The sequence below is a fragment of the Sitodiplosis mosellana genome, unplaced genomic scaffold, assembly GCF_009176505.1.
Source record: "Sitodiplosis mosellana isolate CC-2019 unplaced genomic scaffold, AAFC_SMos_1.0 Smas_scaffold_3907, whole genome shotgun sequence".
Taxonomy (NCBI): domain Eukaryota; kingdom Metazoa; phylum Arthropoda; class Insecta; order Diptera; family Cecidomyiidae; genus Sitodiplosis; species Sitodiplosis mosellana.
The window spans coordinates 1-21,356 of NW_022599149.1; the positions used below are offsets into that span (position 1 = coordinate 1).

Consider the following 21,356-nt stretch of genomic DNA (forward strand, 5'->3'; position numbering starts at 1 on the left):
TTTAAATTATTCATATGCCGTGGCCAATTATCAATTGATCAATATACCTGGTGGTGGAGTTGGGATATGGTCACCTTGTGGTTGGAAACCGTTTTCATCTGCAACATAAGAGAGTGAAATTGGTGTGCCATCTGGAGCTGTGTAGGAAAAGGCGCCTTGAGCGGCGATTCCTTTCTCAGTTCCGATATCTTTCAATTGACCGGCTTCGTTGGCTTTGATTTGATTTGACGTTTCGTATTCCCAGCTGTATGATTCTGGGCCAACATCGGCGACGCTCTTCAAAGTTTCAGCGGTAGCATCTGGGTTTTGCGATTGTACTGGAGCTTGTGGGGCGGCGAAAGTAACAGCGGCCAAAGCGAAAAGTACTACCTACAGTTTTGAAAACAAATCACTTGGATTAGTATTGCTTTGAGCTGTACAGTGAGTTCTGAACTTTAATTTTTATCAACAAGAAAATTTAATCGAAAAAAACAACAAAGACTATTCGTCGAATGTAAAAGAATTATGATTTGCCAATTCATTCCAAGTAATCTGACTATTAATCGCAAATCAGCACTCTTCCTTGTCTGAACACTAGAACTATGTATCGAATAACCGAAATCACACAAAATAACTGGGTTTTGATTTTTTTTTTAATTAAATTCATGCACACTCTTTGTCAAATTTATTTGTCTTTGACGGGAGAGAAATCACTGTGCGACAGAAATGATCAAACTGTTTAATAAATTTTGTTTACTCACAAAGGTTTTCATGTTGAAAATTTTGGGTTTTTGTTTTGTTGTGTTTGTTATGATCACAAAATGTGTTCTGATGTCAAACCAAAGATTGCGTCCAATATTTATACTCGAAAATCAGCGTTTGCTGCCAGCAGTAACGCCATATCACACTCCATCATCAACAAATATTTAATACGCATAAAATTTTGCCTACTTACAAAAATATCTAATTTTCATATACACGTATTGCACAAACACAAAGACCACTGGGAAAAAAACGGCACCTTCTTCGTGTGTAGGGCACAAAAAAGATTCGTCAACATTACAGCGCTTACTACATGGGCTATTCATAGTACCCAATAATATCGATGGTCATCGCCAAAAATATTATATGAATCGCTAAATGAATAAGATTTTTTTCTCATATCTTTCAAATTAGCGAACCGAGATATTATGGGGAATCAAAAGAGCTTAATCAAAACACACGGTCGACAAATCAATAATCATAATAATAACAATAATCAGAATCCGTGATGTATTCACATCTAGCAGCGAAAATATTTTAGCGTCAACCACAGTGAGACAAACAACGACGGACAATATGAAAAACAATAGCGCCAAAAAATGACTATCAATAAAAATTGGCTAAAACGGTTGAGCGTAAGCAACGCTCAAACTGCAAATTCTACACTCGCAAATCATTAATCTCCTGCAGATTGATTTAATAACATTTTCTCTCTCTCTATCCCTCTCGACTGTTTGTTGTTTGCAACGCTGCATGTGCACAAGGTATTTAATCATAATCATCAAACAAAACATTCATCGATATGCATACATTATAAAAGGATTTTATCCGTCAAAGTATGATACTATCGTCTTTTTATAATTTGGTGCTTGCATCATGCTATTTGTTTTCGTCATTCGAAATCTACGTCGATGGGGAAGTACAAAATATTGGATTCAATTCTTTTCGAAGACGGAAGAAGAAAAAAAAACACACACACACACACACACACAAATATTCAAGGAGATGCCATAATCCTAGCTGAATAGAATTGCACCTTGAATGAAGGATTTTGTTCGATATTGACCTTGCATTCGTGGAAGAATAATAGAATAGAAACCCAATCATCGAAGGCAAATATACATTCCGGAGAAATTTTCCATTGCACAAATCAAATTACGTATCGATGAATTTGGATGCACATTCATTCGATACCATACTTCAGCATTAAAAGAACAGAGGTAAATAATTGAATTATAATGAAAAAAATGGAATCCATTTGATGGTAAGCACGAAAACAATCGAGAAATTTAAAGGCTCGTTCTAAAACGTGATATTTTTTTTTCCCAAAACGGTCAGAAAAATTTCTTTTTTGGCTATAAAAACTAACTAAATTTGGTATATTTTTTTGCCGTAAAATAATGAAGAAAATGAACTCAATTGGGCTGAAATATATCTAAGAATGTTTGCTTGAAATATCAGAAAAAAAGCAAATTCTGTCGACAAATGTTCCAATTTGGAGAGAAATATTTCCAAAAAAAACAAGAGGTATTTTTGTCGGAAAATAATCCGAAATATCAGTTCGAAAGAATTTTTATCAAATTTAAATTCCCATGAATCATATTTGTTCCTAAATCCAAAATGGAAAGAAAACCCCAATGTTGTCCGCTAAGAGCATTCAAAGAGTAGATAGATTTTATTCTGTTTATGAAGGAACAATATTAATCAATGAATTCGGCAAACAGTTTTGTTTCGTTTGCAGAAAAATGATAAAAAGTTTTATTTTGAAGAGTCTTTACAATTTTTTTTAATATCTGCATAATTTCAACTACTTCACAGCACAATTCAAAGTCAACAATTCCTCGCTTTACTTTTATATGTATACATGCTATAAATACTTATTATTCTGCCATGATGTGGTGATCTTTTTTACCTATTTCCATTTGGTTTTAATCAATTTTTTAATCTCATTCGATCCTTCATTCCGCTAGGCACTTCTTTGCTCATTTTAAAAACTAAACATATGCTCTATCCAACTGTGGTAGCTGGATATAGACAATTTTCGCTCATTTCAAATGAATCGACTGGAACGATGATTGACCATTTGCGTATCGATAACAATCTTCCGCATACAAATCAATTTAGCATTCTTAGAAATGAGAACTTGAATAATTTTTCGTTTTAAATATTCATCAAAAATGGACAACATTTCATCATCAAATCATAAAAGTCAACAGATTAATTTCGTACAGAAAATTCAATCGATTTTAAAGAGAAGCGAACATGGTAATGGTTGCCCTTCAATTTAATGGCTTCTTTAAATGGAATTCGTCGCGTCGATATTTAATAATGTTGATTAACAGTTTTCAGGTTCACCTGAACCAGATGTAAAGGTGACGACCGATCAGAATTTTATTACTTTTCCGTACACAACGTGTCAAGGGAAAGTATAGGAATTGGTCCCGAAAACTTTTTTTCGCAAAATTAGCTTAGATCATCATAAAAACTCATGAAACGCGTAGAAAACACGTTTTTGAGACACTTTTCCGTTCGTGTGCCGTCGTTTTCGTTGTCGTCGTCGCCGTAGCTGTTTGTTAAAACGATAACTCAAAAAATAATTGAGATAATCAAAATCTGGAAATGCCAAAATGTTTGTATCCAATAAACTTAGTTTAAGTTCGAAGATGAGCCATTTTCGATTCGACCCTGGGGTACTTGCCCTAAGAAAAACATCAAAAAATTGACGCTTTTGTATAGGAGGTACCTGTAAATCGACTCCGATTGGCTTCAAACTTTCTGGGATTTCATTTTTTGGAGAAAAAATAAGATTCTGAAAGTTTCATGTTGATCGCATTTGCAGAAGTTTGATTTTTTGTCATCAATTTTTGTCGAAGTTTTCTTGGAAAAAATTGAGGGCCAAAAACCAAACTTCTGCAAATGCAATCAACATGAAACTTTCAGAATCTTATTTTTTCTTCAAAAAATGAAACCTTAGAAAGTTTGAAGCCAATAAGAATCGGTTTACGGGTACCTCTCATACAAAATTGTCGAAGTTTTAGTGAAAGTGACCGATTTTTCACTTTATTTTCATTATTATATTTTCACTGCCTTTATTTCAAGAAAATTCACAAAAAATAACCAAAAGTAACTACGGACAACGCAGGCCAACGGTACGGAAAAGTTCGGGATTACCAATGTAATTCTTTTTATCTTTATTATGGAATCGAAAAAAAATGTGTTAAATTTGATCCATTCTTTTCACAGATAATCTGTCGATAGATTTAATCGAAATCATCGGAAGATGCGATGATTTCGTTCTAAACGTCACGTCATGTCTGAATATTATCAAATCGTTTTATTTTTCTTCAAATTCGAAAGAGAAAAAAACAGTAAAAAATTCGTCAAGACAAAATTCGGCCCAGAAAATAAAGTGTGCTGAACAAACGAACCTATTGCTTCGTCCTCAAATCTTCAATTGGACTCAACACTTAAATTAGCGCATTTGCTAGAAACCATTATAAGAGAATGTTCGAAAATCACCAAGAAAACTCAACTTGTGTGACAAGAATTTGCAACAATAGAAAAATAAAAAAATAAACAAATATTCGATAGAAATCCGTAATCTTGTTTAGTTTTGTTGAGTTTTGACTAGGGTTTTAGCATGTTTTCTCTTTCATTTCAACCACTTAGTCGCGCCTTAAACCATCGAAGATAACGCTATTGATGTATTTTGTCTGTTCATCGGTTGATTACGCAAATCTTTAAATATATTTCCTTATAAAACCAAACATTGCGACCCCAAGTACACATATTGATCGTTTTGTTGTCTCTATCCCGTTTCGTCTCATCATCCAATTAGGTTTTGTGGTGCCAGCGTGTTAGTATTTTTTTAGCTGATTAAACTAAAAGACTAAACTAATCATCACTGAATGCTGATGGTGACAAGAAAGACAAAGTATTTGAATACAAGATATTAGTGGAATTAGCAATGCAAATGAAATAACCTGCTGAGACAATTATGTTTTATAATTTCTTTGTTTCTCACACAGGTACTGCATATAAGCGTCTGACAGCTCACTTCTAGCGCTGCCAAACAAGTTTCAAAAGTTGTGACTCAGATCGTTCAATGTTTACTGCAAACTATTGCATCTTTTTCATATTTGTTAATAAAGTAGACAAAAATGAAAATAAAAATGTTACGAATGTGCAAAATTGATTTTTGTGAGAGCGTAGCAAGTGATAAAAATCAATTTTATATGTAAAAAAAATTGTTTTTTTTATTATAGAACATTGTTGATGAGTTCATTCAGTCGCGTTCATGAGTGCGCCTAACGACGTAAACGAATTGAAATAAACTTCACTGAATGAGCTCATCGCAAATTCGTGTTTAACTTTGTTTTGTTAGTGTTATGCATAGGTTGCGGTTTCTCATGATAAAACAAAACTTTTTATAAAAATGCAACTCGTTTCATTTTTATTTGTCTTTGTATTCCTTTTCGTATTGTTATTCGATTGGTACACACAACGACTCTCTATTAGTGTACGGAGACAGAAATTCTCTATTCAGTCAAATCTAAAACCAACAATTTTGACCATACACACAACAACAACAATAACAAAATCATCAAAATGTTTAAATGACGTGAATATGATAATTAGTTTATGCATAATATGCTGAACCTCATGAAATTATCATAATAAAGCCTTGATATTTTCAGATATTTCTCATAGAAAACGCAAACATATTGCTAATACACAGACAGAAAATGAAACGAAACATACAATAAATCTTGATACGTTTTTTGGTTGAAACGATTAAATTTTATATATATACACCACAGGCCAAAATATGGAAACCCCTATAAAAACGTGAATTCAATATTTTTTTGCATTTTCAGTTCTAAATTAGGAGAACTTATTGGAATTCTGACCGAATGAAAGTTTTTTGAGAAAATATTTGGCCGGCCGATGGCCATTCTTTGGATTTTTTTTGTGTATGGCAGTAGGCCAATTTTCGCCATAGCTAAAAATCCAAACGAAATGGTCAAATGTTTTTTTTTTCCCAAGAAAACTTTCATTCGAGTTTCAATAAGTTTTCATATTCAATCCTAATTTTGAGCTGAAAATGCTAAAAAATATAGAATTCACATTTTTATTGGCGTTTCCATATTTTTGGCCTGTAGTGTATATGATATTGTGGTGAAAATATTAATACCTCTGAAAGAGCCATGCAAAATCATGCATGAGTTATAGAGATTTCAGTGAAGTATCAAATGTAAACACTATCATTTTTTTTTGTATTATCTACTCAAGTGGATTATACTTCTGCTAATTGAACACCGTTCAAGTTGAAATTACATTAGATTAATAATGTAAAGCGTGCGAATCACATCAAATGAACATTAAAATTCTATTTGAGTGCTTCGAATTTTTTGCCGCTTGGGTCATGACACCACGCCACTATTTCGGCAGAAACGATCTCGAACTTTTGGTTTTTTTTTTTAATCATAAAAAATAACATTCCCGTGTGGAAATAAAATGACTAAAATTCACTCAGTTGTATGTGACTGTAAGGTGTAGTCCCTTCGCAATGTTTATAAATGTGCACAGAGATGAACCCTGCCAATACTATTGGTGAAGAGAATTTCTCTCACTTATACGCATGTTACAACGACTGACACACAGTCATTGTAACATGCGTACTAGTGTGTGTGAGTGTATTGGCGCTCTACGCTTCTATGCTGAGTTCGTACGTACGCATTGCAGTGTGTGTTAGAGCGAGAGCAGTACAGTATGCTGTACTGCTCTCGCTAATGCTGTGTGCACTATATTGTCTGTGCAACGCGGCGGGCTTCGTTCCACCGCACAGAAAACATATGGGTAACGATAAACATATTGTAAAATGCATTAAATATGGGCAATTCTTGATTTTTTCTTTAAAGAATAAAAAAATCGACTTCAAACAAATTTAGATTATAGTTTAATCCAAAAATATGGACCAAACAATTTATTGTGTAATATGGATAAGATAATAATTTTTGATCGGAATTCTATGTTTGTTTTTTGTTTTCGAATAGAGGAAGAGAAAAACAAACGCGTTACGAAAATAATTATTCTGGAAAAATGTATTCATATTATGAATGGGTGATTGACAAGCCATCGAATCTCACTGAATTCGAATGAATTTTTTGTTGTTGATGTGAATTCTTTCGATGTTGATGCAGGGAATCACAGTCGAAATTGAAAAAAATTGGGAAGTTGTTTTTTATCGTTGCGTTATGTGCTAATACAGATCTCTGATAATGTAGGTCGCGGAGAATTTCGTGTATTTTTTCTTTTTTTAAAAATGCAATGGCAAGTTTCGGATGTTCCAATTGCGTTATAAAATCCTTTATCCACGCAAGCTTGGATCAGTTCCGGCTGCGTATGGGTCTTCTGTTGATGAAAATGTAGCAAGGTACTCCAATGCGCGTTGAATAGCAGGTGGAATGGGTGGAGGTGTTGGCAAATGATCTCCCTAAATGGTTGAAAACAAAAATATGATTTAGCAACTGTTCAATGTTCAAATAAAGTAGCGAAAGGTGGTAAATTTACTTGTGGTTGGAATCCATTTTCATCAGCTATATATGTGACGCTAATCAATTGGCCGTTCGGTGCAGTATATGAATAACTTCCCTGAGCAACCTACAATAAAAATTATTCGAGATATTAATGTGGACTAAAATGTCTAGCTTTAGAAATAAAGCAAGCACAGGATATGCGGTGGGCCATTGTTCCATCAAACTAATCCGTCAATAATCATTAGTGATTATCTCCTTTGAACATGTTATATCTCCCCGGAACACGCTAGTTTTTCCAGGGCATATTTTAACCGGTAATTCTACCGGATTCCGGTAGTTCAAAATTCTAATTCGGCAGTTCTCAACGAAAAGTCCGAGAGTTGAAAATTAACATATAATTCAAACATTTTTTCTGTACATTTTGCTTCTAACTACAGGTGGGCGGAGTAAGAGAGTATAATTCATACTCCTACTCCTACTCTCATACAAACGGAAAATGAGTATGTCTCGACATACTCTCATACTCATAGATACTCTTTGAGTATAAGAGTATATACTTGAGTAGGAAAAAGAGTAGGTGTAGAGTTATTCTTTGGGTAAAAAATGAGTAGGTACATACTCAAAATCAAAGAGTATATACTCTGAGTATATACTCTCATACTCAAAGAGTATCTATGAGTATGAAAGTATATCGAGACATACTCATTTTCAAAATGAGTGAGTATGAGAGTATATACTCGCGAATTCGCCCACCTGTACTTCTAACGATGCTAAAAATGTTCAATAAAACTTATTTAAAGCCAATATTATTCAGAAGCAATACCGAATTTTCCAAATAAATGTGTACCTTGCCACATTATCATCTTTTTTTGTTTTTACGGTAGTTCTAAAAATTCCTTAAAATATGCCCTGGTATTTCCTCTAAACGTCCATTGAATATTTAAAAAAAAAAACACATACAAAAGCAATTTCGGTTGAGATCAAATGACCACCGCGATAGACCATCAACCAACAACGCCACACATCTTGACGGGAACTACATTGATGAGTGTATTCAATGCAGTGCCAAACATAGTCGTCATTGTGTTTTGTGGTGAAATAATAATAATTATTTGGATTTTAAATAAATAAAATTGTTTCGATTCTGTCAAATAAAATTGTGCAAATATGCCGCTGGCACACAAGACAAAAAAATTGCTTTTTTCGGTAGATTACACCCGTATTTAAAAAAAAATTGTTTTTCTTCCATTTTCAATTGAGTTGTATGAGAGAAAATTACGGTTTTATATGATATATTGGAGATTCCATAATTAAAAACAAACACAAAATGTTAGATTCAAAAAAGAAACTGGTTCGTGGAAGAATTGTATTTTTAATTTTGCGGACCATACTGAGAAAACGCTTGCGTTCGAACAGAAAACTACACTGAAACAGAAGTCGATTTGACATTAGCTGTCAAACCTCAGCTAAACCATTGCGTTTGTTAAGTGAGCGCGTTCACTCCGTGTCAGCAGGTTTTGGACGAATTTAATTTTTCAAATGATGTTATTGTTAGTGTAATGATACCCCCGCGCAAATGACATAAATGTGTTGAACTGTTGACAGTGACCTAGACATAAGGTCGATTATGTTGCTTAAGATGTCATTCACAATATTTTTTCTGCCATATTGTATTTATAAAATTATAACTTAGTTAATTGACACACCAGATATTTTAGCATACAATTATTGATCATCTCGATTGGAATAAAGTTGTGAAGCCATTGTGATCGTTGCCCGTATATTATGTTTCTTTTTTTCAGTTCGCTTTTATTGAGACACGCTAATGCTAATTTTGTTTGAATTCACATCGAAAATGAATCTGAAACTAAATATTTTGTACGTAGTAGTCAAACGATTAGTATTGGATTCAAGTATTCATATTAGACATCCAATGAAAAGCAGAAACATTTGACTCAAAACAGCTTCTCAAGCTTCTTGTCGCAGACGTACACATGTTTGTATATTGTTTGCATCATTCTGCTTGAGACGAGAGCAAAAATAGAAAGAAATGTCGAAAAATTCTATTTGATAATAATTGGGATGGATCACTGTGAATGGAACACAATCGACGGAGTAAGTCATTGGTTTCGCATAACTTGGGCATTATGCAAATAAACTGATGATAGCGATACCGTATGTACGCATGAGTCATCGTCGCCAACAAACAGGTATTAATCGAATATTAAACGAAGAGGTAGCATACCAAATAATTGCAATTATTTAATAATATACCTTGCCATGCAGACGGATGCAATAAATCAGTGGAATATTTTGATTGCACACGTCGTGGCAGACGAAGAAAAAAATATAATTAAGTCATGCACACACACAAGGTGACACCCGTTCAATCAATTGAAATTTCGATTGATTTGTGGTCATATTTCGCTTGAAATTGCCAAACACATATTTGTAATGTCACATGACCGAAAACCGAGATTACCATTCATGTCGTGCTGCTAAAAATCGCAAGCTATCACCAAATGTGATGTTGGGAAAAAAATTATTTTTCTCTATGTAAAATGAACTCCCTAATTTTGACATAAATGATTCGGATTCGAGATGGTCGCCGCAAGACATGACAGAGATATTCAAAACGTTTAAATGGCCATTCATATTCTGTGTGTGATGGAATCGAAAAACTGATATTTGACCTTTTTCTCGCTTGACCATCGATCGATTCGATCGTATACAACTCGTTTGAGCGCAATATTGAGCACTGTGTTCTCCAAACTCTTCATAACACATAGAACGTGTTTATAATATTTCGGATGCTCTTTTTCAAATATCTTCTTTTTCACTTTGAGCGATTGATCACGAAAGAAGAGAGTCGCGCTAGAGGTAGTCAATGTAACAACGTACGCATTACACGCTTCGAACATGGTTCCAATGTATTATATTTTTAGGTCGATTTGTCGCGATCTGACTAAACGAGTATCAATGGTAGACAGCTCCAGCTAGAAAAAAGTATACCGATTGTTTAAACTGATGTGCATCCATTAATATAAGTGCGTTAATGTGTGCTAGTGGGTTTGCATGTTTGATGTTTGTGGATATGGGCCGTCGATTCTGCATAATAATGGTTAGTCTAGTTATTCCATTGTCCACTTTTGACAAGATGCACACGAATGCATCAGAAGTTCAGAGAGAGAGTGAGAAAGAGAACGAGGTAGAATGCATGCTATTGGACTGACTGCAAAGACTTGATTCGTTGATATGCATATTAGATGCAACACCATCATTATTATAATTACTTATTTGCAAATATATTACACAGTATGCTTTTCTCTCTCTCTCTCTCTCTCTCTCTCTCACACGCTCAAGTCTCACCATATTGTATCATCTTCGTCATCTTCATCGTGGATCGTTTTCTTAATTTTCCTTTAAAATGCATTTCGTTTTTCCGTTCATCGACTGCTTTTTAATTTATTTAAATGTGGCTTTGTAATGAGATGAGTGCATTCATTGAAACGCCACCACCGCCACCGTCGCCGCCAAAATAAGAAAAAGAGAACCGAACGGCATTAATTATGGTCCAGTCATACATATGGTACAAACTGAACTCAAGCAAATGGCTATAATTATAAATAATGTAAATGAAAAGTCAAAGGTAGAAATCAATTACTATTTTTTTTTTCCTCTCTTTTTTCATTAAATTGGCCAGCGAGTCAATATCAAGATGCATATTATTATGCCAGACAGCAGTGCGAATAACTGACGAACGGTATTGTGCAATAGTTGCGCTATCGCTATTGCCTCTACATATCACATCACATCTTGTTGCCAAAACTTTTGTTCGCTATCACCGTTCTTTGATGTATGATATGCATTTTCGAGTGACGCTTGATTCGATTGCATCGTTTTCTCATCAGACGACTTTTTTTTCTCCACTCTTTATTCATTTCTTCTTCTTCTATTCGACATCGTCGCCAGTTTGATATTCGAACGGTATATTCCGTGAAAACCATTGCGATTCTGACATTTGATTTCACTTCACCGAAATGCATGTGACGAACTGATCAGAAGTGCAGCCAACGAAAAATGGTCGAATATTAATTGCCATTTGGCAGAACGCTTCTATCGAACATTACACACATTGTGTGTGCATGTCTAACAAATAAAAATGCCTGCAGATACATATAAATATTGAACTGTGAATGTCTGGCCTTTTGCTTTGGCACGAAATTTCATCTCACCGACCTCTTAATTTTTTGAGCGAACCGCGTTTTCGTCTGCGCGCAAGTAAAAATGCGATAAATCGACATTTTTGCATTGATCATAATCGAAATGTCAATTTCGATTTGTTCTGTCATTTATTTTTTTTCCTTCTTATTTCAAAATTTCATTACCTGAGCCTCTTGATCTGGAACGCCGGCATTTTTCAGGAAACCTGATTCTTCTGCTTTAATGCCATTGCCTAAATTTTAAGAGAAACAATCTCCATTTGAATTTGTTATTGCAAGCAGTTTATGATAGATTTTTTCTTTTTCAAATTCTTCTGTGGATCATGTTCTACTTAATGTGTTGCCCAATTGAGCGAGAATAATTTTCATAGCTAACCTGTTTCATACGCCCATTTGTAGGTTCCATCAAAATTAACTTCTTGCTCCTGGCGAATAATCGGAATTGGTTCGGTGGTTGGCTGCTGGAATTCCGTTTGTCGTAATTGACGTTGTTGCTGCTTTGGTGGTACCGCAAATGTGCTGCCAATCAACAATGTTACTAAGATCTACGATGTGAAAATGGAAGAAGAAATGAGGCTGTTAGAATGAAAATGGCAATACAGGAATAAACATTCTGAACCTCATCAAGAAAAAAATATTCGCAAAAGTGAATCATGCGTTCTGAATACGCAAAAGTGAACCATGAACCCCCTATGCTGCCCATGTAAATTCATGTTTCACTTTTGCATATTCAGAACTCATGATTCATTTTTGCGAATTTTTTTTCTTGATGCGTTTCAGAATGTTTATTCCTATATTGCCATTTTCATTCTCACAGCCTCAAATAAAAAACATTATATGGATAAGATCATAAATTAGGAATTTGCATTTTGCTAAATGCTTCGAACGAAATAAAAGGAAATTAGCCGTTCTTTCTTTTGATCCATTGTTGACTGTTATTATTCAAATTTTCCCAGAAAAGTCGATTTAGTTGAATTGGTTGAATCGGTTGAAACAAGTATAAATTGAAGTTGTCCCAGCAAAAAATAATCCAAGCAAAAATAGTTTAACGGTTTTATTTATTTTTTGCCAATAGATTGGGTAAATGAATGCTTTTGTTTAGAGTTTTTTTCAAACTTCCTCTAATCTGTTGGTCATTTTTTTCGTGTTCGTTCATGGGTTTCAGTTTCTCAAATCGCACGCGATCCAACAATTCAACCGAATTTTTATTAACATTTGCACCTTATGCAAACGCTTTTGCTTGTTCTGGCTTATCCAATGCGTTAAACACCATCATTCAAAACTCTTTTGACCACCGAACAGAACAAATGGGTTTCTTATTGACATATTCGAATTCGGTTATGATATGTGTATCAACTTAAATTAAATGCACGTGACTTGGATATGAATATGTAACACTTAATATTTTCATTTCTATTTGAACTAATTTCATTAGATATTTCGAATATTCCAAATTTGGTTCGTCTTGAAAATGAAAAAAAAAAACAATTCGGAAATTCAAATCACGTCATGTTACGTATAGCATGAAAACAAACAAACAAAAAGTTCACTTACAATTGACTTCATATTTATTTAACTAAAAAATTAGTTTCTATTTATCAACAGTGACGGCAACTAAAGAGTACTTCACGATAAATATTGCGTGTACTATGTTTTCTGGTGAAACTGAAATGAAACGGTTTTTTTTTTAAATATTTAGTTGCACTGAAAAAATGCGTTATACTGTGGTTGGTTTTGATTCGCAAACAAATTGCTGACTGTGTCTCATTGCAGAGATTTTGGTTATTTATACCCGAAAGTGAGTTCGAGTGACTTCTCTGGCACCAATGGTTTTCGATATGCCTCATTTTGTTGTTGTTGCTACAAGTTCTTTTTTTTCGCTTCATTTTTCCGTTGTTCGGTACATTGGCGCAATCCTTTTGTCGGAATCATCATGTGCCGCTAATAGATTTTCGATATTATTTGCATGTACTGGAACTGTAAAAGCACAACATTCATACACACACACCTTGTACGCCTCACTCGAGCTTGAGAGAGAGAGAGAGAATGAGAGAGACGAACAAATACATTCATGAGCTGCATCACTTTACACGCAACAAAACGTCATACAGAGGGTCAAATCCCTCTCCGGTCTTTTCAACTCCAGCTTGATTGCCTTCTTGTTTAGCATGCACATCAATTTTGGTGATGGCCAAACACATATAACCAATGATGCTGAGATGTGCGGTCGATACTTTTTGTTACTTTGCAGTTGTTATTTTTGTTGTTAATGTCTCAAAGAATCTTCATCGGTCCACATACACACCAGTATGGGACAGAGAGAGATCACCCACTCCTCAACGACAATCACTCACCAAAATAAATTAATTATTTACCATCATGAATACAACTTGGCTGATCCGAGCATCCTTCAGCAAGAAATTATAATACAAAAAAAATCAAATCCAGTGTATTTGTGCCTGATCAAAGATGTGGTTAGACGTTTTGGATTTTAAGCCAATCGATCGAGAGAAGAGCCAACGTACCGAAGTACTTTCGGTGTTTACGCTAAAACAATTAAAAGTATTACGAAATTTGGTTTTCCCATGCATCTGGGTCAGCAGCCGCAGCAGCAGAAACATCACAATTATATTTGCTCTATCTATTGATAATTTGAACTTATGCTAGCGTGTAAATCGTGAATGCATTGCCAAACCGAAAAATATTCTCGAATAAATTGTAAATTGCTATTTCTAATTGAACAGCACAAACAAAGTAATGTTTACACTAATGTTTATCTCGCTTGATTATTGCAACTGCTCTTTCGGCACAATTTACAAATTGCAGGAAACGTAGAAATAATGATTGAATCGGACAGCTTATGAAAGTTGTGGTGAAAATGAACATCAATCATGTTTTAGTCATCGCTTGTCAGGTTCATCTCATGTTGCATTTTCGTACAATTAATTGTCTCCAAATGAAATTTGAATTAAAACTTAATTTGAATATGATGGAAATATTTGAATATGACGGCCCCAAAGACCGAATATGATGGAAATCGATGTAATTAATTCATCAATTGAATCTACGGTTTCTGTTCAAAATCAATGAAGTAAACTCGAGCGTAAACTATGTCTTTTTTGTGTTTTACGCTCTGACTTCTGCCAATAACCAAATAACAAAACTGAATTACATTCGTTGGAAAACCCACCAGAAGACATTTTATCGCAAACGATCTAGATATTTATATATGTGCGATGTGACCGCGGAACTGCAGTAAATCAAGTTGAGTAAATTTCATTAATCATGAAAACCGTGCAGCATCCATCAATGACGTAAAAATTCTTGGGAATTGCACTGTAAAATGTGAACAGCGCACGAAAATGCCAAAAGATTACCAGTAGCAGAAGAGGTGAAGAAATGAATCGGTAAGAATAATCTTGACCTGCCAAATTGAGTGAAAATAAATGTGAAAAATAGAGTTTTTTTTATATGGACTTTACAACAACAACTCCATATAAAAAAAAACTCCATGTTTCACATTTATTTTCAATCAATTTGGCAGGTCAAGATTATTCTTACCGATTCAAATATGCAGTAGACATCCCGCGATGATTGATCAAAAAAGTGCTGCATCTAATAATTTTTCGTTTGCAACACACCATCAATTTGGCCAGCAATGTTGATGCTGTTGGTTGGTTCGTAACCCACTAAGACTAAGGGCAAAAATTCAAGGTTTCTAAAATAATAGCACTCAACGCATCCGAGCGAACGTATTTTGACATTTGTTTAATCAAGCAACTTATTTCTCTTTTTCTATCTCACTCGTTCTCAAGTGAGATTTCAAACGAGATGCTAATCGAACAATTCATCTCACCCACAATCATCTGGACCATTTAACTGAGAAACGGTTACGGAACAGCTCGGACTCGAGAGAATGACAAATGCGCGCTTGTACAACGATATGTGTAGTGTGGTTGTAAATCATAACATCGAATTTTGTGTAGTTTGTTCAGTGAGAGTGAAGTCACACGAATGTGTGTCTATTGAACGTGGTTTTGTTATTTGGTATAGAAGAAGAAGTTTTTTTTCGATGCTGCAAAACAATTTCATCAAGATGCGCGCGCGACTTCGAATAGAGTTTGAACAAACAACAAATGCCAGACAACATACATAACAGAGAGACACAGATAAACATCGATGGCGTCACATAGTTTTATGCTAATTTGTTTTCATTTCTGACGCGGGCACAAACAAAAAAATCTCAATGATCGAAAGTTACGTGTAATTGAAGGTGCCGTGCTGCTGCTGTTGCTACTGCTTTTGTTTGCGCTCCCATTTGCGGTAGCATTGTCAAGACCATCCACTTTCATACGAAAATATATGCAATTCATCCAGAATAATGGACCCATTTCTATTACATGATTACCAATTACTTTTCAATGCACCACCTACGGTTTTTTCTCTGTATTTTCAATTGCTCTTCATCATGTTAAAATAGCAATTCGAAGAAGAAAGGAAAACCAGCAGAGAAATCAATCGTAAAACTTGAATCATTCTTTGGCCTCATCGAATAGAAGTTGTTCTTGCTTAAGACCATTGAAACTTCAATGAATTTTTCATTCTATCTGTTGGTGACATTTGATTTGGCTTCATTGAACGACGTCTTCGCATCGAATGGGAAGAAAAAAACCAGCATCGTTGACGACAGTTGAAAGTGAAGTGCCGACAGAGTTTTAATTGAATCCATCAAATAATTAATTTTACGACACATCATCCAAGCACAAAAAGTGGACAATTTAAGGTCTTTATCAATGAGCCATAATCATCTGCCATATCACAATACTCACTGTGGACAGTTCCGCTTAAACGTTTAACGTTGATTAAGTGATGACACATCCCAAGTGCACACAAGACTCGCTTACGCTTGGTGTTTATTTAAAGAATTGTGAACACTGACTATTGTTTTCATCTCACGGCTAATCAACGCTAAAGGTCTTTGCGATTATGTGCATCATTTTATTATCCTTTTTCATCAAAACAATTAAAAATGTTGGTGAACAAAGCAAAAAAAAATGTTTTTATCGAAAATTAATTACTGTTCACACAACGTGAAATATTAACCATGTTTTTTCATTCAGATTCATTCATTTTAATGTCACGAGTAACACATATCAATAGACTGCTATTTTATTCCGTCGGAACAACTTTCAATTGCCTACTTGCATTGGGTTAGAGTGAGTGAGAGCTCCAACAATGGAACTGAAAGTAAAATTTTGTTCATTAAAAACAGCACATGATTAATTCCAACAGGTTCACAGAAACAGAAACGAATATTCCACTAGATTAGCTATTGATTTAAGCAAAATCATGAAGGCAATCGTCTTGTTCAGGCGATTGTTTGAGATGCATTGTGTCCGTTTCTTTTAACACAAAAAACGAGACATTGTTCAGTGTAGCCAAAATATAAAAATAATATAAAAACCAATTTGAATGCAAATAATTGCACCGGTTTCGTTTTTTATTGTCCCATCTAAGGCCTAGAAGAAAGCAATAACATTCCCATTAGTTTGCTTCAGCCGATTCTATCAGGTCAATCGACGAGCTATTGATGTCTATTTCACTATAAACACTTTCAATATCATATATTTTTGAAAAAAAAATTTGACTAGATCAGTTTCCATTGTGATGAGACTTTGTATCCTCCTCTCCTCTTCTCATCATCACAATGTTGTGCGTGATGGCAGTTCATTGGTGGATGAAATCTGGTAAGTAGCATATTTTATGTGAATTCAAACAAGAAGACAATGTTGTTCACTCAACTGCTGATATTGAATGGATTCTTGGGGCATATACTCGCTTGAAATGACCCAATTATGCTCTGTTTCTGTCTCTTTCTTTGCAAAATTGGTGGTCGGAACCGTGTTTCAAACATGCACATAGCAACACCTCCAGAGACATATAACAGACAGTCGCGCACACACACACATCGTATTAAGTGTCATCAAGCAGCCGCAAGAAGAAAAATGTTTCCAGTGGTATTTTTGGTTTTTCTGATTGGTGTCGCTTAATGCGAAATTGCGACACAAATCGAATCATGGAGCTCATCTGTTCAGTGGCATGACAATCGAACCAACCAAACCAACTAAGTGCGAGCAAGCATGAAAATGATGTTACAGAGTCCGTCACACGCCAAAATGAGACACCAAAATGAACAATAAAATTGACCTATGAAACTTTATTGCTTGCATGCCATTTAGGAAATGTATATAAATTATATTGCGTGACCTAAGACCCCAGTTTAATTTACACAGATCAAAAAGTCAGAGCTCTCGAGCTTGCTCTCTCGAACAGCTGCTGCCGCCACTGATGTCGCCACCCCAAAACCTATAAAAATCGCACAAAACTTAGCACATTTGTTCCAATATGTCTAATGACGCATTGAATGTTGTTGTGTTTTTTATTCATTTCAAAGCTCCGACTTCGATTAACAATTTATTCACTGTCTTTCTAATCTCCCGCAACAAATTCATAATTAATAAGCGTAATAAGTTTAATTATTGACTAAAATCAATCAACCAATTTATCAGCCATCATTTTCGGTGTGATACGTTTGGTGAATTGATCAATGCTCTTGATATCATCGAACATCATACAAAAACCGCACTCGGATTTAAATCGTTTTTGTCGCACAATTTTGACAATAATAAACTAATCGATGGCGTGACATGTTCGAGAGGCCGAAGAAAAAAAATTGAAGCCGTCCAAATACAAAGGAACTAAAGACATCGTCGAGTTCGGTTTCTTCCGGGTAGCAATGACCCAATTTAATTTAAAATATACACTGAAAGTATTCGGAAAAAAATCGGCCTGCGCTTCAAATTTGTCTTCGTTTTTTCTACCGTAGCTGTTTTCATTTCATGTTTTGCGCTTTGCGCTTTCAACTTTCCCGATTTGTGTGTGTAAAAGAAATAATACGGCACATAGACAATGTTTGCAAAAGAAGTGTTGTACATTGATTGCACGCGATAGAAGTCTCAAGACGTTTCAAGACGTTTGTTCAACTTCATAAATAGCTGTCGAATCCTAATTGACATAAAAATGAGATATGTTGGCAGAGTGCACGATCACAAAGCAACAGCATTTTTGTTGATTTTTATTTGTTTGTCTGTTATTGTTGACCGTTCATACTTAAGCAGCACATAATTACCGTAAATAAAGGGTTTTTCAACCACACAATTTTTTTATACATTCAAATTTCTATTGGCTGAATTTGAGTGGAGACCATTTTTAGGCTTCAATCGCAGGTTAAGTATAAGAAATTATGTTTCGACATGTTTGCGAAATTTCATGATAATCTCAGTATTTCAAATCAGATGAAAAACCTCTAGACGAGGTTAAAATGGAGTGACACTCCTGTGCGTGCATTTACCACTCAAAATGACTGATATCATTTTGAGTGACGCTTTGACGGTTTATTATCTCTGGGTACGAAGTTCAAAAGTGTTTTTCGCATTCACTATTGTGAAAATTTATTTACAATAAAGAACAATATCGCGTCACGACTTTTGAATTTAATCTCCAAGTCAAACTTTCAAGCGTTTTGCCGTCCAAAAGCAAATTTCCACTTTCATTTAAAAAAAAGTCCCATTTTCCCCTTATTGGACATTGTAAAATGTGATTAAATTTCAAAATATCCATTAAAAGAGTTTTGAAGTAATTTTAGACCCATTACTTCATTGAAACATATTAATTTCCAACCACCAAAGCTCTGGAAAGTGCATTTTTTATGTATCCCACGAACAAAAGTTCAATTTCATACATTCAGATGCCAAAATGTCGATTTATGACCAAAATGACAACGTAATGGATATTCAAGTGTTCGTGGACTCCCATTATTTTCACGAAAAAATAGCAGTTTTCTAAGACCAAAATGTCGTCAGAGGTCTATTTCACATGTTTTTCGAACAAAAACATAATTTTTAGTGAAAATAGAGCAAGTTGAAAAATTCACTTCAATCCGACCTATTTTTCGACCATGAAATGCCCTCAGATCGCATTGTGACCTTTTTATCGATTGCTCGTCGAAAATTGAGCGGATATAGCCTTTCGTGAGCCTTTCCAGCTAGTCAATGCGTATTTTTTGCAGCAATTTCATCGTAGAATGCGACTCTTCGTACAAATTCCGTTCATTGATGACTTGCCTGTGCCCAGAACTTCGAAATACGAATTTTCCCGTATATATGGCATATGCCATTTTGTTGGTATGGTATCCTTCTACAAACGCTCAGTTTTTGGTAAAAATTGTCTTTGCCCGATGGGCGTCTGAGTTGATCTAGTCTGCGAAATAAATACTTCAAAAAATCGTATACATGTAGGCTAGTGAAGCCATAGCCAGCTCTCCTGTAATGTAAATGTCAATCTGAAGATAAGTTTCGATGTACCCCGACACAAGCTACAGCCTAGGCATATCGGCACCGGAATCTGTGGGGTCAAAAAAATTCGTGGACACACGTACATACGCACATCCAAATCAATACTTTCATAGACCATGGTCAAACTGCCAATGCCCATAACTTTTTCGTTTTTGGACCAATCGGGGTGCTTAGCAATCTGCGTTGGAAAGGTGGCGAGGAGGAGCTTTCTTTGAACACCTCAGACCATCTCCTGGGTGCCCCCTCCGTGCGATATGGGTATAGATTTAAAAATTTATCGAAATTTTGCAACCACTATATTTTTGACTAGACCACACCTAAGGCATGGGGGATATGGTGTTTCCGACGATTTGGGCCAAGACCTTTCCAACGGTACCCAACATGCCGGGACTCAAATAGTGTCCTGAGAAAATAGCATACCTACTGTATGTATACTCGTGACGTAAAAACTGGCATTTTTGACATTTGGCTTGAAATGCACAGTTGTTGGAGCGTCACTTGTCGGACTACCGCCCTCCGTGATAGATTATCACTTATATGAATGGAGTTTATATTTCACGGCCACGAAAATTAGATGATGGTTTTGTGCAAAAATTGATTAAGATTTTATGATAAGCGACGAGGCAGTTGTCTTCACTTCCGCATAGTGAAAAAGATTTTTCTAATGAATTATAATTGGTTAGAAATGCTTAATCAGTGCGAAAGCCTCTCATTCGAATCACTTCGCACGGCTAATTCCAATGGTCAATTCTACTGGTTCAACGATTTGAAATAAAATTAGTTCTATATTCATACTTGAACCAAAAAGGCCTTGCATGTTTAAGTTTATAATTGCCTTGTTGCTATCCCGCCTTTTTTGCTCTTTCATGAGTGTGATATGCACGCAGCCATTCGGATATTTCATGTCAAGTTCGCTAAAATATACTGATAAAATAAAAAGAAATATGATTATTATTGTTGGATTAACAACCGATACCCCATAATTATTGATAATTGACTGATTTATCGTTTGCCGAATATATTTTTTTTGCATGCCATCGGTTAGTGCAACCGATCTTCTTTACATTTTACTCGCATTTCATAATACTCCATGAAATTGGAACTCCACGAAAAAAGCAATGCCCACACATTCCGATAATGCGCTTCGAAACATTTTCGATATGAGATTTCCGCTCAATTTCAACTGGGAACTACGGTTGGGATAACAGTTTGCCTTTAGAGTGCTTGAAGGGGAAAAAGTGTTGAGTGCAACGATGTCAAATATAAGAAAGTAACTGCGTAAAAAGTGCCAATGAACATTTCGGAGGTTCAAAGAGACTCGTGAATATTCTTTGAATTACAAGTTAATTAAATTCAGGAGTTGTTCAAGGATACCCAATTGGCGCTACCGTGTTCAAACTTTTCATCGCGGATTTGCCTCATCATGTAAAATATGCGCT

The 21,356-nt window shown here is 35.1% G+C and overlaps 2 protein-coding genes across 2 annotated transcripts; both read right to left on the reverse strand.

The window, feature by feature from the left end:
- Nucleotides 1-6: 6 nt before the first annotated feature.
- Nucleotides 7-898, reverse strand: LOC129571987 (larval cuticle protein 65Ag1-like). The gene is made up of 2 exons (XM_055451883.1): nt 741-898; nt 7-369 (listed from the first exon to the last, which is right to left on the reverse strand). Exons 1-2 carry the CDS (start codon nt 750-752, stop codon nt 31-33), a joined length of 351 nt encoding a protein of 116 aa, XP_055307858.1. The 5' UTR covers nt 753-898; the 3' UTR covers nt 7-30.
- Nucleotides 899-6,687: 5,789 nt separating this feature from the next.
- Nucleotides 6,688-13,271, reverse strand: LOC129571988 (endocuticle structural glycoprotein SgAbd-8-like). The gene is made up of 5 exons (XM_055451885.1): nt 13,058-13,271; nt 11,880-12,048; nt 11,669-11,736; nt 7,315-7,404; nt 6,688-7,237 (listed from the first exon to the last, which is right to left on the reverse strand). The coding sequence occupies exons 1-5, from the start codon at nt 13,067-13,069 to the stop codon at nt 7,112-7,114; spliced, it is 465 nt and encodes a 154-aa protein (XP_055307860.1). The 5' UTR covers nt 13,070-13,271; the 3' UTR covers nt 6,688-7,111.
- Between the last annotated feature and the right edge of the window lie 8,085 nt (nt 13,272-21,356).

Coding starts and splice junctions, on each gene's coding strand:
- LOC129571988 (XM_055451885.1), bottom strand. Junction 7,405..11,668: donor TTCCAGATCAAGAGGCTCAG/GTAATGAAATTT, acceptor TTTTTATTGTAG/GTTGCTCAGGGAAGTTATTC. Junction 7,238..7,314: donor AAAATGGATTCCAACCACAA/GTAAATTTACCA, acceptor TCAACCATTTAG/GGAGATCATTTGCCAACACC.